Genomic DNA, 17,473 nt, shown 5'->3' on the forward strand with positions numbered 1-17,473 from the left:
CTATATGACAGAGTAGAACTGCCCCATAGAGTTTCCAAGGAGCAGCTGGAAGATTCAAACTGTTGACCTTTTGGTTAGCAGCCAAGCTCTTAACCACTGTACCACCAGGGCTCCTGAATTGTCCAAGAAAGACTAAATTATGTGTAGTCCCCAAAGATCATGGCCTTGAAAATCTACTCTGCAGACATGGGCTCATAAGTCTGAATCGACTTGATGGCACCCACCACCACTGGTACCAACAATTTTAGTGCTAAGTATATTTTATGACACTATCTCCTTGAAAATTAGTATTCACAGTGGATTTTTACTAATCAGTCTATTTGATTAGCAAAAATATGCACCATCTGTTGGCTTGTATGTTTCCATATGTTTATATGCTTTGATGTTTTATTACCTGGCAGTTTTTTTAAAACACAATTTATTTTAAAATATCCAATATTTGCTTTTTAATGCCTTGACTCTGAACAGAAATTCAAACCAAAACCATTGCCATCAAGTTGATTCCAACTCCTAGCGACCCTATATGACAGAGTAGGGCTGCCCTATAGGGTTTCCAAGGCTGTAAATCTTTACAGAAGCAGACTGCCACATCTTTCTCCCTTGGAACGGCTGGTGGGTTCGAAACGCCGACCTTTTGGTTAGCAGCCGAGTGCTTATCCACTCTATCACCAGGCTCCTTGAACAAAAATATTGATGTTTTATTCAGTTGTAGTACCACTTATTCTTTATTCCTAGAATTTTGAAATCTCTGTCTACATGCAGAAACACTGTGTGGAAGGCAATGTGCGTGTGTGCGCACGTATGCGTGTGTACATGAGTAGCTATAAACTAGTAGGAAGGTAGGAAAGCAAAGATATTTACTAGAATCTGCCCTTGCTTGCAGTTCTCTGGCTTGACTGAGGAGGTTCTCACTTTCATCTTTATGGTAAATGATTTGAGTATCAATTCCACTCACAGCCTATAAAGGAATTGGGTGGAGAGAGTAAGAATTACAACACAAGAAAACTTTTCGTGGTTCTAGGATTTAAATGACACAGTTTATCTGCTAAACACCAAGCAAAATTCATACGGCTTCATTTTCATAGCTCAAAACCAAGGTCAAATGTAAACATGAGAAAATGATGACCTTGGCATTTTTAGATTTAAATATCTTTTGAGGAAAGGCCAGTGAACCTAGAACAGTGCCTTGGCTCCACGCAATGTGCTTGTTACATAAAAGCCACTCAAACATTTTTTTAGTTAAAAAAATCTGAATGTATGCATAAAGCATCAGCAGGAACTAGCTTTAAATATATTTTCTGCATGGACTTTGGTTAAAGAAAACTGTCAAAGAAACTGGCTCTTGCTGATCAGAGTAGAGCACATCTCCAAAAGCTGGCACACCTGAAATTTCCACCCCCCCACCGCCCACCCTCTCTACCGTTGGTGTTTTACATTCGAAGCTCAAGAGAGGACATTAGAAAACAGAAAAGTCAAAAGCTAGGAAAGGCAACATATCTATGAACTTAAACGAGGGGAACACTCACATCATATATTCGGTCAGTGATGTTCAGAGCCAATCCTGCTGTTTCATCGGCTTCACTGACATAATTGGCAATATTTTCATAGACGTTAGATGCCTCCAAAGCCTTCTGTACCAGCCCATTGGTATCTGAACTGTGCAAGTTCCTGTCAATGAACATATTCTTCATTTTTTCTCCTCCTTACCTCCTTGGGAAATGAACTATTTTTAAGGCTTGATTTTAATACTTCAGAGATTGCAGGTACCCTCTTCCTGTTATTCAAATTCACCTGACTTGGCAAGGCTTTCCGGAGCTGTGTTTCCTAGAGACACATTTTCTTTGAACTCCTCTGTCTCTGCCGTCCCCAAGACCTCACCCTATTTTGGCTCTATGGCCAGCTGCCTGCCTGGCAGTAGCCATGACAATGATGGAAAAGCAGCACTCTGCACTGGTTCAAGGAGGAGTTTGTTTACGTGGTGATGATCAGGCAGAGGAAGGAATGCATAATCATTCCCACCTACTACTTACCTAAGTCAGCACTATTACTCCCTTTTCATAAAAGAAACCTAGGCTCTGAGACAAGGTACATAACCTCAGCATGCTGTTAAGGGTCTGTATTAGTTGGTTTCACTCTATCTATTCAACTTTATTTTCCTCCCTTCATATAATAGTTTATACTTTTCCCTAAGAAGGGAAATAACATGTCCTGAGCATCTTTTATGTGCAAATCCTGGGCTAGCCCCCTTTCACATATTATTTCTTTGTTACCACACCCATGACGTAGGCATTGTTACTCCCTCTTCATAGAAACCGAGGCTCTGAGAGAAGGTGTATGGTTTGCCCAGAGAATACACTATTAAGGTTTGTCTCACTCCTGAAACCCAGCTATATCCCTTAAGTATATACCCCACCCCTTTCCTACCCCACTCTAGCCTTTAGACACCATATTCTCTATCTTTTCCCCTATCTAGTCAGTGTACAGTTCAGCTAACATTTAGTGAGTATCCATCCTGCACTAGGCATTCCACATACAGGGGTCAATAATGGTATGTGCCTCATAGGACTGATGTGAGGGAACACTGGGATAAAATATGTGAAGTGGCTGGTACTGTACTTGTATCCAATAAGTGTTAAGGTTCATTATTTTAATACCTAAACTATTTCCTTGGAAGCGAGGATGGCAAGACTTTGTCTCATGTACTTTGGACATGTTAGCAGCAGGGACCAGTCCCTGGAGACGGACATCATGCTTGGTAGGGTACAGGTTCAGTGAAAAAGATGAAGACCTTCAATGAGATGGACTGACAGTGGCTGCAACAATGGGCTCAAACACAGCAGTGATTTTGAGGATGGTGCATAACCGGTCAGTGTTTTGTTCTGTTGTACATATGGTTGCTATGAGCCAGAACCTACTCATGGCGCCTAACAAGAACAACAACAAACTATTTCTCGAATTGGAATTTCAAATTGTAATTATTTCTGACATAATTTATTTTACTGATAAGTACTTCTTTTTCCTCTATAAACTCTATCCCACCTTCCACAGCTTATCCTAAATCCTTTGTCTAGAGTTTATTCAGTCTTAAACCCCCCAGTTCCCAATTTTTCTTTTCAGTTACAAATATTGATGACTAGTATCACTTTATTCATCAGTAAACTCCGTAAGATTCTCTGTGACCCAGTATACAATATCGCAGAACCCATACTAGCTCATCTCTTCAAACCACCCTGACCTATTGATCTCAGCCAACTGTTTCTTAGCTGCCTTGATCAGTTCCAGTTCCCCTGCTTTCTTAGGCTCATAGTGACTTCCTCTGCATTTCCTTGGCTACTTCCCTCTCTTTCATCCAAGTCTATCATCATTCTATTTCTGTAGCAGGACCAATTTATCCATTAGGCACAGTAGGCACAGTGTCTAGGGTCTGTAATATTTATAGGGACCCACAAAAAAGTTTTTAATTTTCTCAAAGCAGAAGGAAAAATGATATAATAATAATCATTATGTTAGTCTTTGGAGCCCTGGTGACTTAGTGCTTAAGAGCTTGGCTGTTAACCAAAAGAACTGACCAATGGGGCAGTTCTACTCTGTCCTATAGGGTCACTACGAGTTGGAATCGACTCGATAGCAGTGGGTTTGGTTTTGGGTTTGGATGTTAGTCTTGATACCAAGGTAGTCGTAAAATACAATTTTTAATATTACTTTATGGAGAAAGGGGTCCACAAAGGCAAAAGTGCCTAGGGCCTACAAAAATTTTAATGTAGCTCTGCTCAGAGAGGTAATTCTAATTCAAATAATTGCTACCTTGTTTCTCCCCCAACCTCATTTCTTAGAAATGACTCGGAAAGTAAAACCTGAGGAAGGTAAATAGAATTTTTAAAACAGAAGGAAAAAAGGAATAAAATATGACAAGCATTTATTAATGTAATTTTTAGCTTGCTGGCTAGACTGGTAAAAAGCTATACCAAAGAGCTTGAAGCCAAGCCTTTATTACTTTGCTTTTATTATGAGGCACAGAACATGCACTAAATCAATATTAATAATAAAAATGTGCTTTTGGAATGGAAGCTTCTTGATGAATTATGTCTACCGATGAATTATGTCTACCCATGTTTGAGGTGTAACATGCAAATCACTGTTTATACCAGATAGATGTTGAAGAATATTCTCAATTTGAAGGGAAGACATCTATAAATTTGGATGTCCCCTGAATATATTTAGTCAGAAGTATCTTTAGCACAAAAGAGACTTCAGGGTTATCGGTATCTCTGATCATGTTTCATGTAAAGAATGTCGGAACTTCTTTTCAGTCAAGCTAAAACCCTGTTACAGAGTGACATTTAGGGAAGGCATGTTCTGGGATCCCAATCAATGGGACATAGTTACTAACATGACAAAAGAACTATGAAGAGAGCCATAGGATGGATCACAAAAACAATATTCTATCAATCCAGTATGTTCTCCAAAACTGTATTTTATCAAAGTTCCATTTTACTGCTTTGATAAAAAGCACATTTTCTGGGAGATGACATTGAACTGGACCCAACACTACTATCTCACACACCAGATTTTGTGACATCTATTACTCTTGCTCCTTCTTCCCCTCTCCCTCAATTCTCAGAAGATCTAGAAGAATATTTGAAAATTTTGGCCATCAGGGGAAAAAAAAGATGATTCAAGTTTTGAACAGAAGTTAATATTGATTCTTAATTTTTGTATGACCTTTACTGGTCCTGGCTTCTAATTGCCAGATTTGTCGTCATTCTGTATAATGATCTCATTATTTACCTATTATTTCAGGGTCATGCATTCAATTCCAATCTTTCAGTACATTTCAATTAACATTAATTGAGTGCCCATGGGGTATGTGACTTTCTTCTAGATGCTGTGGGAAAATTGTCAATTGATTTTTCTCTTAACAGGTGTTGAAATCAAATAGCTCCTGTTGGGCACCGTGGAGTGGCTAGAGTGTTTACCAGAAGACAGTTGTATTGCCAACTCCCAACTAGCTTTACTTCAGGAACTTGAGTGTGGAAAGTTAATGCTGTCTATAATATGAGTAGGTGATGACAGTAGAATTAGGCCTTGTAAAGAGATCTGATTCACTCGATAATATTTTATGCAGCAGTTATGTACCTAACCAAAATACCTTAGGCTACCCTATTTTAATAATTTCGAGAGCAGGCACCGCAACTCCCCTCAACACACACATGCACTCACAGATTTCTAATCTGACAGATTAAAAAAAAAAAAGGAAAAACCTTCTCCCCCAAATAATTGCAATAAACTGTGATTGGTTCTCAAAGGGACCAACCAACCAACCAGCTAGCCCCACCCTAAAACCAGCTTGCTAACACTGTATTTTAGTAACTTTGGCATGGAGAATTAAATGAAAATATTTCATTCAGTGCGTGTGGATATGTGCATTTCTGAAGCCAGTATATTACCTGTTCAATTCATCAGCGTCTTTTTGAAGGTTCTGTGCATGGTCAGTAGCTTCTTGGACCAAATCATGACTGATGTTACTCAGGTTGGATAGTTTTCTTTGTAGTTCTTTTTTGGCTCCATCTATTTCTGCATAAATCCCTGATGCGTTCTAAAAAAAAAAAAAAATCAGGGAATTCAGTTTAGAAGGACTTAAGACATTTTCCCCAGGGAACACCAAAAGGTAATTTCTATTCTTCCTTATTATGAAGTTTAATAAATTTCAGGTCAAGTGTATATGAGTTTAAAGTACTATCAGCAGATGATTATCTACTTCTGCATCTTTAGCCCCTTCTTCTCTATGGTACTGCTTCCCCAGTATTCAGACATGCTCAGCTGTCTTTCATCTAAAAACAAATTAAACTAAACCTCTCCATTACCGACACATCTCCCTAATGTTACTACCCTATTTTTCTATTTTGTTTGTATCAAAATATCTCAAAAGAAGTTGTTTATGCATGTTGTCTCTATTTTCTCACTTTCTATTTACCCTTTGACCAATCTGGCTTTACGCTACTACCCCATCAAAACAGAAGTTCACTTATGACATCTAAGTGACTAAATCCAATGGGCATCACCTGGTTCTCACCTTATCTGACCTCTCAGCTACATTTCACGTGGCCGAGACCCACGTGAAACCCACCTCGTGGTACTACCTCTTTTTGTTTTCAATCCAACCATAGTCCTCCTATGATCTCTTCCAAAGATCGCACACCTGTGCAGACAGAAGCTGCTGCGAACCTGACTTAGGACCTTGGCTGGTCCCTCAACGCTGGGCAGAGATTTGCTCTCCCAGTCACCCAAATAATGATTCTAAACCTGCCACTCTTCCCAAGCCAATAATATTTCCTCTCCTCTACACATTTCTAAACAGATCACTTTATTCTCTTTTTATTTAGAAAATATAAGGTAACTGTTAGCAGGGAACATTTCTTCCATACCCCTGATGTTTCCTCCCTATGAAGAAAGCTCAATTCATGTAAAGGCAAGAGCTTTCTTTCTTTTTAATTTTTAGAAGATAGGAGATACCAGACATGTTTGTATGTTGACATTGATGCTGCAGTAAAGAGGAAGAACTGGATGATTCAGAAGACACGGGGACTAATTTCAGGAGAGAAACCCATAAGCCCTTGTTTCAAGGTGAGGAATGATGGGATTCAGACAAAAATGGAAGGATTAGACTTTGGTAGAAGAAGAGACATTTCATTAATTATAACGGGATAGAGTAGAGGTATGGACACAGATGAAGGTGAATCGGTAGATTTGGGGAGGAAACATGAGGGGAGTTCTCTTCTGTTTGTTTCTATTTTTTTCAATGAACTATGAAGCAAGGTCACTAGCCAGGACTAATAGAAGGGGAGGTAAGATTCCCACCAGCCACATTTGGTTGCTCTGGTACGGCCACAGAAAAGGGATACTTGGGTTTAATCAGGTTTAGGGTTCTCAGGTGAGTACAGCAGAGGACCCAGTGGATATGCTTAAAGTGGAGGGTGCTTAAAGATCAGAAAGATGGTGGGCTGATGTGTATGGATTTTGATGTCATCAAGAATACTAATGATAGTTGGAATGAAGAGGAAGACAGAGAGCTTGGTGCTGAAATAGTTTAAGACTGAGATGGTGACCAGATGGCCTTAAAATTGCATCCTTCCAAAGGTAATAAAAATGAGCTAAGTGATTTCATGATTTTTTTTTTTTTTTAAGTGATTTCATGATGGTTTGGTTCACTGCATCTTATTGGAAAATTTTTACTTTTTCAGAGAGTGAGTTTTACTGATTTTGAATGCCAGCTTTATTGAACCACAAAATATGAATAAAGAGTGAGTAGGACGGATCCAGATCAGTACTTTCAATAGAATTTTCTGCGATGGTGTCTTTGCTGTCCATATAGTGGCCACTAGCCACATGCAGTTATTGAGCACTTGGAAAGTGAATAATCAAATACAGGAATTAAAATCTTAATTTTAAGTAATTTAAATTTTAATTTAAGTAGTCATCGTAGCTAGTGGCCACCCTACTATGCAAGAAACTGAAAAATTCAATCACCTGATATTATTTTTACAATGCTGGCTAACTTGATTGATTTGAATTGAATTTTTTGATTATTCTTCAGTGATACTAAGCCATTGTTCTAACCTGCTATAAATACAAACCTGTACAAACCATATGTGTTCTTACCTTTATTATATCATCAAGTTCTAAAAGAGTCAGACGAGGGATTGTCAGAGAGTCACCAGATGCCCTCAGAGAAGTGTTCACCGCTTCCATTTGTTCCCTCACTCTCTCGTGTTGTTTCTGTAGGAGGGAAGAGCGAGCGTGTGAGAGAAAGACAATGTTCTTTAGTGAAAGTATCAGACACAATGGTGCAGTGATGAACTTGCTGTCTTGGATTCTGACAAATCTGGGTTCATGTCCCAGGTCCACCACTAACTTTCTATGAGACTCAGGGAAAACACACCCCCCTCTAATGCTCAGCTTTCTCATTTATAATATGGAAACAACAAAAGTAAGCACCTTGGGAGGTTCAAAGCATTTAGTTACAATTATTGTATTTAACATCATCATCTCAAAGACAGAGTTAGCACTTCAGAGAGGATATTTGACTCTTCCTAAATCTGAAGTGGGACTCTGGATATAGGATTGAATACAGGATTGAATATATACGTAATATGTAATACATATATCACCATTTAGCCATATGTACATATACATAACAATGTACACATATGGTTATATAGTGATATATGTATTATATATCACATAAAATTATATGTATTATTTATATAATATTATATCATATGTATTTATATACTACCACCAGATTCCAGCTCGTGGAAACCCCATGTGTGTCAGAGCAGAACTGTGCTCCATGGAGTTTTCAATGGCTAGTTTTTTGGATTTAGATAGTAGACTTTTCTTCCAAAGCGTCTCTGGGTTAACTAGAACCTCCAGCCTTTGGGTTAGCAGCTGAGAGTGTTAACCATTTTCACCACCCAGGGAGTCCTTATATAATTATTCATATATTTATATATTTTATATGTCTCTCTATATTTATATATAATTGTATCATTAATTCAAAAAACATTTATAGAATGCTAACTTTGGGACAGGCAAAAATAATCTATTTTAAGAACAACAAAGCATGTACAAAATAACCTTAATGTTCTTTAAAAAAAATTAAAATAACCCTATTATGTGCCTTTGAGTCAATTCTGACACATAGCAACCTTATAGGACAGTGTAGAACTACCCCATAGCGTTTTCTAGACCGAAATCTTCATGGGAACAGATTGCCAAGTTTTTTTTCCCACAGAGCAGCTGGTGGGTTTGAACTGCTGACCTTTTGATTAGCAGCTGAGCACTTAACCATTACATCACTAGGGATCTTTGACCCTATTATGAAAAAATAAAATTGTAATCTTGCTTCATACTGCTCTGAGCTCTTTATGTTAGATGATCAGACTTTTTGAACAGAGAAATTCCACAAGTGCTGATATATTTTTGCTCACATGCTAGCATATTCTTTGACGAATACTTTAATTTCTACCTTCACGTTTGGGTTCTGGAGGCAAGGATGTTCTGATTCTAAGGAAATGTAGTAAGACTGCAAATGAGCTCCGAGTTTGAAAGCAAAAAAGGATGAAATTTTAGGAAGAAAAGTAAAAGGCACATTTTACAATTTGAGTAAAAAATGAATTGTAACAAGTTACATTGGAAATGACAATTTAAATGAGAATTGAAATTTATATTAGAGTATAATCTAGGATATCATAGAAACCATTATAGAAGCTTAGATCTGAAAGAAAATACTTTAAAACTTTCGAAGTTCATCTCAATGCCTTTTCTTACTCCTGGAGTCTTTTCTGATTTAGGGTAAAGGAAGAATGGAACCCATCTTCTCCAAATACTTTGCTATATGGGAAGCCACAGGTCTAGGGACAGCAAATAATCAGATTTTAACCTCCTTAATGTAACCCTGGTGGCGTAGTGTTTAAGTGCTACGGTTGCTAACCAAAGCATCAACAGTTCGAATCCGCCAGGAGCTCCTTGGAAACTTTATGGGACAGTTCTACTCTGTCCTATAGGGTCACTATGAGTCGGAATTGACTCAACAGCACTGGGTTTGGTTTTTGGTTTTTAACGTTAAGAACATTAAAAAAAAAAAAAAAGATAAATTTTCCCTCTGTATCCACCAAGCCTATCTGAAGTTAAATTTTCTTATGTCCACAGAAGAAAGTTACTTATGCAACTCTACAAAAAAGCAGCAATGTAAAATATGTGTGTTAAAGTATGTAAAGGAAGAGAATTGAAAAAAAAAAAAAAGGTTGGTGTTATTTAGCTCTAACAGCAGTTTTCCTTTTATAGGGTTTCAGATATGATCCCTTCTGTAAGCTCTTGTGTCAGGTTGCCTTAAGGGAATAGTTCCTAATACCCTGAAGTCATGGCCAAACTTCAAAGTGGTGAGTTAGCAGCACTGTGTGATAAGCTTATTTGCAGTAGCTAGAAAATGATATACTTCAAGTTACAGGGTTTCCTCCACTTGTCATATACTTCATTAAACGGAAGAGAATAAAGTTAGCTTTGAAACAAATAACGATATTCCCAGAGAAAGATGGTCACCTTGAACAAAAGAAGTTTTGAAAACCAATAATTGTTAAAAATGACACAATTAGCACTATTCAGCATACTTCAGCATCCATTTAACATATGCAAAAAAAAAAAAAGTTTTATGGTCCTTAAAAAAAAAATGATTGGAACAATCCTGGGAAAGCAGAGTTTTGGTTTACGAAAATCCCTAAGCAGTACATTCTAAAAATTATTTTATCTACTTTTAAAATACAGAACCCTATATTCACCTGATGAAGACTTTCATTATTCTGTTACCCTGTGGGAGTGGAGGTAGATGATGAAATAAATAATGTAATTATTAGTTGGGTGATTATTGTTTGTAGGCATCAAAGTGATTAATCTATGGGATTACTCTTGGTTTTGTATAAAGACTGACATTTTGGTGTTATTCTTTTCTAAACCATGCTGTAATATGAAATTAAAATACTCAAGTTTGTTTTCTAAAACAGTCCAATTCCAAAAAAATCAGATCCATTCAAACCAATTTGTCCTAGGAAAGACTACTATACCAATGTAAGGTTTGGCTTTAAATTATATTGGAAGAAATTAAAGTTTCATGACCTTATACAAAAGTACACAAAGAATACTAATAGCATGGCTTGGCAATTTAGATATTTCAGTTAATTTGAAAAGAAAATTTATAATCAATAATAACCAGAACACATAAACTACTTCTGTATTGCTGGAGAGTGCTTCCTGCGTTTATCCATACATCCGTTCAGCAACAATTGTAACTCATGCAAGACATTGTGTAGGTGCTAAAACGATATCATTTGTGCAAGGCAGAAGTCCTGCCTTCCGGATGTTTACAATCTAATGGGGAGCTTAAATGCAGACCACACACGCACACACACACGGTACACCACACCACATTCAGCAATTAATGCTGAATGGAAATAGCAGAATATATGCCCAGTGTGATGAAGCTTGGTGATCATTCCAGGGGTGCGGCTACGAGGGCTGCACTAAAGTAGAGGAAGAAGGGGTCCTTTCTGGTGGGCAGTGTTCTTAACTTGGGGTTAAGATGGTCTACCTGAACATGTCCACCAAACTTGTGTGTATGAATGAGTGCACATTTACTTTTCCCTGGCCAGGATGTGTGTGTATGTATGTGTATTTCACAGTTTTCACTGAATTCTCAAAAGGATACAAGACTGCAAAAAAAAAAAAAAAAAAAATTCAGAACCACTGGGCTTGAGTTCCTGGTGGCACAAACATTTAAGTGCTGGGCTACTCACTGAAAGATTAGTCATTTGAATCCACCCAGAGGCACCTCAGAAGAAAGGCCTGGCGATCTACTTCCAAAAGGTCACAGACATTGAAAACCCTATAGAGCACAATTCTACTCTGACACACATGATGTCATTATGAATTGGAACAAACTTGAGAGTAACTGTTACTGGGGACTTCAGTAAGTAGGTAAGGTACTCTATGGAGGGAGAAATTTAATCTAGATCTTCAAGGCTAGGCAGAATTAGGTATAGATGTAGACGATGAGCAAAGGACACACCATAAGCAAGGGAAAGCAGGAAGAAAATGCATGATCTCCTTTGGCTGGGAAGCAGGTTTTGTAGGGGATCCAGGAAACACCACTGAAACAATGGGTGGCCTCAGATCATGAATGATTGGGCAATTTACCTTTCTTAAGTTAGAAGTCATTGAAGCCTTTCAAAAAAGGTTTATCATATATTTTTTATACAATGGAAGGTACCTTAGGAAATCTCATCTGGCAGTAATACAAAGGGGGTAAGAAGTCAGGGAGCCCAGCAAGGAAGCCAATGAAACCATTCACAGGTGAGGCTATAAGAGCAGGAGAATTGTCCCAAGACAGAACTGTTGTGACAGAGGGGCTGACTTGGAGCCTGGTGACTTGCGAGGGAGAGAAGATGCCTCCAGTTTCTAGTCCAACAGGAAAGGAGAAATTTGGAAGGGGAGATAGAAGAAAACAATGATTTTAGTAGGTAAAAAGCAGGGCACAGCTATGTGGCAATTCCTACAGGCAGATACCAGTATGAAAGTTGCTCAATGGGGAGAAGTTATGGATAAGCATTTAGACTCACAAATCCCTTTCAAGAACTGAAGTGGTGAGAGTAGGTGAAGTTATAGAGGGAGGGCATGAGAGCAAAAGGGGTGGACCTGTGGCTAATGCCAACCTCCGGAGGTGTGGAAGAGGAAGGAGAACTGAGACTGAGCAGGGCTTTAAAATGCCTCAACACCATGTTGTTATCTTACTGAAATCTCGGTCACACTGTTCATTTGTACTCAGTAAAAAAAGTCTGTTTAGCAAAACCAAATGAGGCTTACCATCTGTCTGAACCATGAAAATGCCAAATTCCTACATGAAGTTTAAATAAAAACTGTCCCTAAGAAAAGTTTAATTAAAAGATATTTTGGCAATCATCCTCTTTTAGAACTGGAATCATCAAGGAGCCCTGGGGCACCGTGGTTAAAGCAATTGACTGCTAACTGAAAGGTTGGCAGTTCAAAACCACCAGCTGCTTCTGTAGAGATTTATAGCCTTAGAAATCCTATGGGGTCACTATGAGTCAGAATGGACTTGATGGCAGTAGGGTTTTTTTTTTTTGACATATCAATAGAGACATGGGAGAAAGATGTGGCAGTCTGCTTCTGTAAAGACTACATCCTGGGAAGCCTTATGAGGCAGTTCTATTCTGTCCATACAATTGCTAAGAGTCGGAATTGACTCAAGGGCAATGGATTTGGATTTTTTTTTTTTTAATATCAGTAGAGAACTGAACATGTTAGCACACAATGTGCTTGCATGTGTTCTCTGCCGTGGGTCTTTGTGTAGAAGACCTAAAGCATTTTGCTGAGACTGACAACTCAGTCTGAAATGAAAACTACACACTGTTTACCTCTAGTAGTAAGTAATAAGGAAACGCTGGTGGTGTAGTGGTTAAGTGCTACAGCTGCTAACCAAAAGGTCAGCAATTCGAATCCACCAGCCGCTCCTTAGAAATGCTATGGGGCGGTTCTACTCTGTCCTACAGGGTTGCTCTGAGTTGGAATCAATTCGATGGCAACAGGTAGGTAGGTAGGGCGGTAAGTAATGACAGGTCCCTGAGTGGCACAAATGGTTTGCTTTCAGCTACTAATTTAAAGGTTGACAGTTTGAACTCACCCAGTGGTAGGGTGGAAGAAAGTTCTGGAGATCTACTTCTGTTAAAATTACAGTGAAGAAAACCCTACAGCAACAGTTCTACTTTGTAACACATGCAGTCACCGCGAGTTGGAATCAACTCACCGGCAAGGAGTTGGGTGTTGAAGCTTGTTGATCATTCCAGGGGTACAGCCACTAAGAGCTGCGTTAGTGTAGAGGAAGAAGGGGTCCTTTAATAAATGACTGGTCTTTTTTTTTTTCTAGGTATGAAACTTTACTTCCTGTAGTTAAGGGAACAGTTCTGCTTTGGCTAGGATCTCCTGCGTACTGTTGGTTGCCTTTGTCCTACAAGGACTGGTTGGGGTTGGCAGGTCCACTTCCCTTAGTACTGAAGGTGGAAGGTTCTCAGTTTTCACCTGTGAACCCCTGCTATGGTTGTTTCTCTCTTAATTCAATGCTCTGAATCCTCTCTTGGGAATAGAATGGTGTTATTCTGCTTGGAGTGGACACATAACCACCACCAGTTCTCACCCCTGTAGGTGTGTGCATGCGCGAATCTTGGCCTCACAGAGATGATTTCCTTTGCGTGTTATGACCATGCCTGGGATTTTTTGTCACATCTTTGTATTTGCATGGCGTTAAATTAGTTTGCCTCTCTCTGCAGGATATTTGATTTGTTTATCCTACTTTTCTAAAACTTACACATACCCTTCCAAGGAACATGGTTCTAGGCTGCTTTGGTGTTGTAGTGCTCTCAGTAAAAAACAGTTATGTATAGAAATAGTACATTGCTTACCATTTGCAAGAACAATGCATCCGTACACACAGACACAAGCACTAAGAATAACTGCACTCTTATCAGTGCAAGAGCTAAACAATGATAATAGTTTCAACTTGCTATTAGGCACACACACTTATATTAGCAAATTACATCAGCAACAAATGTACCAATATTTTAAAAATATAAACATTTAGCTGCACCAATATTTCACAAAATTTATACCAACTGTCCCTTTTTGATGAAACTTCATGTTGTCCATGCATGAAAATGCCTTTATGGGTGGTGCAGTGGTTAAGTGCTCAACTGCTGCTAACCAAAAGGTCACCATGAATCGAAATCAACTTGGTGGCAACGGGTATAGTGTCCACTGTACCTCGTGGTCCCGCTGGCTGGCCGCCGTGGCCCTGTTCATGTCTTCAGTGTCTCTGACATGGTCAAGGGCCTGGTTAAGCGATTCCTGGAGGTCTGACAACTTAGCATTGTAGTCATCCAGCTGCTCCAGGACAACAGGAAACAGGGAGCGGGTATCGTTGTGCAGCCGCTGCCAATTCTCAGCCTGGCTCAACACTGGGAAGAAAAGGTGACAGAAACTCAGCCTGGGCTTCTTTGTCCCCTCCCAGCATTTAGCAGTGGTGTGGACTTAATCAGGCTGTGGCTTCTCTTCTTTAAAAACCCCGAACCCTCGAGTCTTTAGCAATGGAAATTGTAGCTGTTTTTCACAAAAGTAGCCTCATGGTTTACATTTGAAGTAAAAATGCTATTTTGCAGGGTTTGGGAGCCATTGGTAAGCTAGAAGAAAAGTTTGCTTATGTTCCTGTTGAGATTATTATGCCTTAGATGGAAACTATGTCATTATACTATGCTTCTTATTGCCCAGGTTTTAATAATTTTACTATATAAAGAGGACTTGGATATACTATAGCTTTTATTATTAAAAATAACAAAAATTATCTTTTCAATAATAAGGGAAAATGATGTTTATAACTACTCATTTTCTGTGTTCTCTCCAGGCAGTCATTTTTAGTTAGCTCCTTTAGGTCAAACCCAAAGCATTATTTTGGGCAGAAGGAAGATTAAATGACAATAATAAAATATTCTTAAACTGTGTATGTGTCTTTATTGTTTGCTCAAAAAGCACAGGCAATGACTATGGGTTTAGGGAATATCAATCTGTTCTGTTGAGGCTTTGCATTTTCTTTTATCGCTGTGAGCAGAAGATCCATGTTCATGGCTGAGTAAAGAAAGGGGCTGAAATTGCATTCACTAGGCTGAAGGTGGCTACGTGAGAGACGATTGGTTCCATTTCCCCAGGGCAGTCTCATTGAATTCCAAACTAGACAAGGAAGTTAGAACATCCGCTGTGACATTAAAGCTCCAGCTTCCAGATGGTGGCCTCATCCTGACTCAGAAATGGGCAAGAGCCTGAGATTCTTCTCTGGTCCTTCCTGTTTCTAAAACTTTATATACTTGATACCATAATATATATGTCTCTATGTCAAGAATGTTCCTCTTCTAGAGTAGCCATAATAATTATTAGCAGAAGTTGATAGGGACAACCATAGGAAAATGACCTAATGCTGGCATTCTTAACCCTGTTTTTGCCATTTGTCCCTTTGAAATCCAGTGAAGCCCATAAATCCCTTCTTACAATGTTTTAAAATACATTAAAAAAAAATGCATTGGATTAAAAAGGAGAGTAATATACTAAAAAAAAATTTGGCAAAATAATAATAATATATGTTCTTTGCTAAAGCATTAAACAACAAGATGTAGGGGTGGGCCTAATAACTACCATAATGTTGAATTATCAATGAGTTTAAACAATGCTGTGAGATGTTAGCAACAGCTAAAATGTGATATGCATATCTGTAATTTTTTTTTTTTTTTAAATTGATTGCTTGGATTAAAAATGCCACAAATACTTTGCAGCTCCTCCCATCAAGATGTGTGGTCTCTTTCCTTATCCCCTGAATCTAGGCTGATCAGGATAGGAGTGACATTGTTGAGTTTTGAACCTAGGCCTCAGGAGACCTTGCAGTTTCCATTTTTGCCTTTTTGGAATGCTCCCATGAACGAGGCGTGCTAGCCTCCTTGAGAGCAAGGCTCCACTTGGAGAGAGAAGACCAGACATCCCAGCTAAGCCCCAAGCATGTGAGTGAGCCAAACTGTCCAGGTTAAGCCCATCCCAAATTGTTCACCCATGAAATCATGAGCAAATAAATGGTTATCGTTTTAAACCAGTATCTTTGGGGTGGCTTATTAGGCATTAATTGATAACAAATACAGGGACCAAATCATAAGTTTGATAACACTACTATGGTTAGATGTCTACATTCATCATCACAGGAAACAAATTTCAATTGGAAGTTAGAGAAAATAAAGAAGTAATTTGTTCCCTATCCAAGTTTACAAACTTTCTGGACCTCAGTAAAGAATCCTTGGCCTAGGGGATTTCCTGTAACTGCACACATTCCTTGGTTGGGTTCTGAGATGTCTCCGGTCTCATACACCATGTTAGTTTTCTTAATGCAGTCCCAGGGTTGACCTCCACTCTGCTCCACTCCAGCCCTGCTTCCACTTCCTTTTGCCCTGGTTTCTGTTCTTCTAGGGCCTCTGCAGAATGAAACACAGCTTATCCACCATTCCTCCTGACACAGGGCCAGTACACATGTCCTTCTGAGGTTTTTCTAAGGGGTTTCCTGTTAATAACCACAGGAGAACAGATTAAAATAAAAAATAGACGAAACAAAAATCTGAGGGAAGTTGAGAAAAAAATAGACCTGGCAAGCCTCCTACTAAATACAGCACTGTGACATGCAGAGGAAATAAATACATGTTGGCTCAAGTGAAATAAGAAAAACCTACACTGAAAGTGATCTACAGCCCTCAGAATGAATGTGGCTGGGCTTGGAGCTTTTCTGGCTTCTTGAGAAAATTTCTCTTACTGTCGTTCTGGGAATTGTTTTCCTTCAATTCTCCTTTCCCTATTTATGCATTTTGACCAAATGCTATATTCCTACATCTTTCCCACAGGAGTGAAAGTTCTGAGGATTCCTTGTGGGCTCTCAGCTATTATCCAAGAGTTCAAGGTTAGGCGTGGATCTAAAAATTCTTGCTCATATAGTCAAGCTGACCTGAATGATTCCCCGAGGCCACATACAAATTCTAAATAGCTGTGAAAATTCAAGGGTGGATTACCCAAAAAGCAAGGTATACACAGGCTTAATTGTGTTTATTTACTAATCCGTAGTGCACAATTTCGCCTGGTTTTCAGCACGTCAAAGGTAAGCCCATGAGTACCTTGCTTACTGTAAACCGGTGCATACTGCGCATAACTGGTTTATCTACCCCTGCTCTGAATATTGGGAACTGGCTCCTTGGACCAAGTGTCCTGTAGACTTTGTGTCTTCTTCCAGATACACAAAGAAAGCAAACATCTTCTGGGTCAGCTAGAAGTTGAA

At 38.9% G+C, this 17,473-nt stretch overlaps 1 protein-coding gene across 2 annotated transcripts in view; it reads right to left on the bottom strand.

Annotated features, from left to right (window-relative positions):
* LAMA4 (laminin subunit alpha 4) overlaps window positions 1–17,473 on the bottom strand; it is a 151,347-nt gene that overhangs the window by 49,795 nt on the left and 84,079 nt on the right. For both annotated transcript variants that reach the window (XM_049899236.1, XM_049899232.1), the window contains exons 12-16: window positions 14,386–14,579; window positions 7,660–7,776; window positions 5,448–5,596; window positions 1,527–1,668; window positions 862–958 (exon numbers count right to left, since the gene is read on the bottom strand). In XM_049899236.1, coding sequence (XP_049755193.1) covers window positions 862–958; window positions 1,527–1,668; window positions 5,448–5,596; window positions 7,660–7,776; window positions 14,386–14,579 — 699 coding nt within the window. The remainder of the gene's footprint in view (window positions 1–861; window positions 959–1,526; window positions 1,669–5,447; window positions 5,597–7,659; window positions 7,777–14,385; window positions 14,580–17,473) is intronic.

Source organism: Elephas maximus, chromosome 1 (assembly GCF_024166365.1).
Source record: "Elephas maximus indicus isolate mEleMax1 chromosome 1, mEleMax1 primary haplotype, whole genome shotgun sequence".
NCBI classification, from domain to species: Eukaryota; Metazoa; Chordata; class Mammalia; order Proboscidea; family Elephantidae; genus Elephas; species Elephas maximus.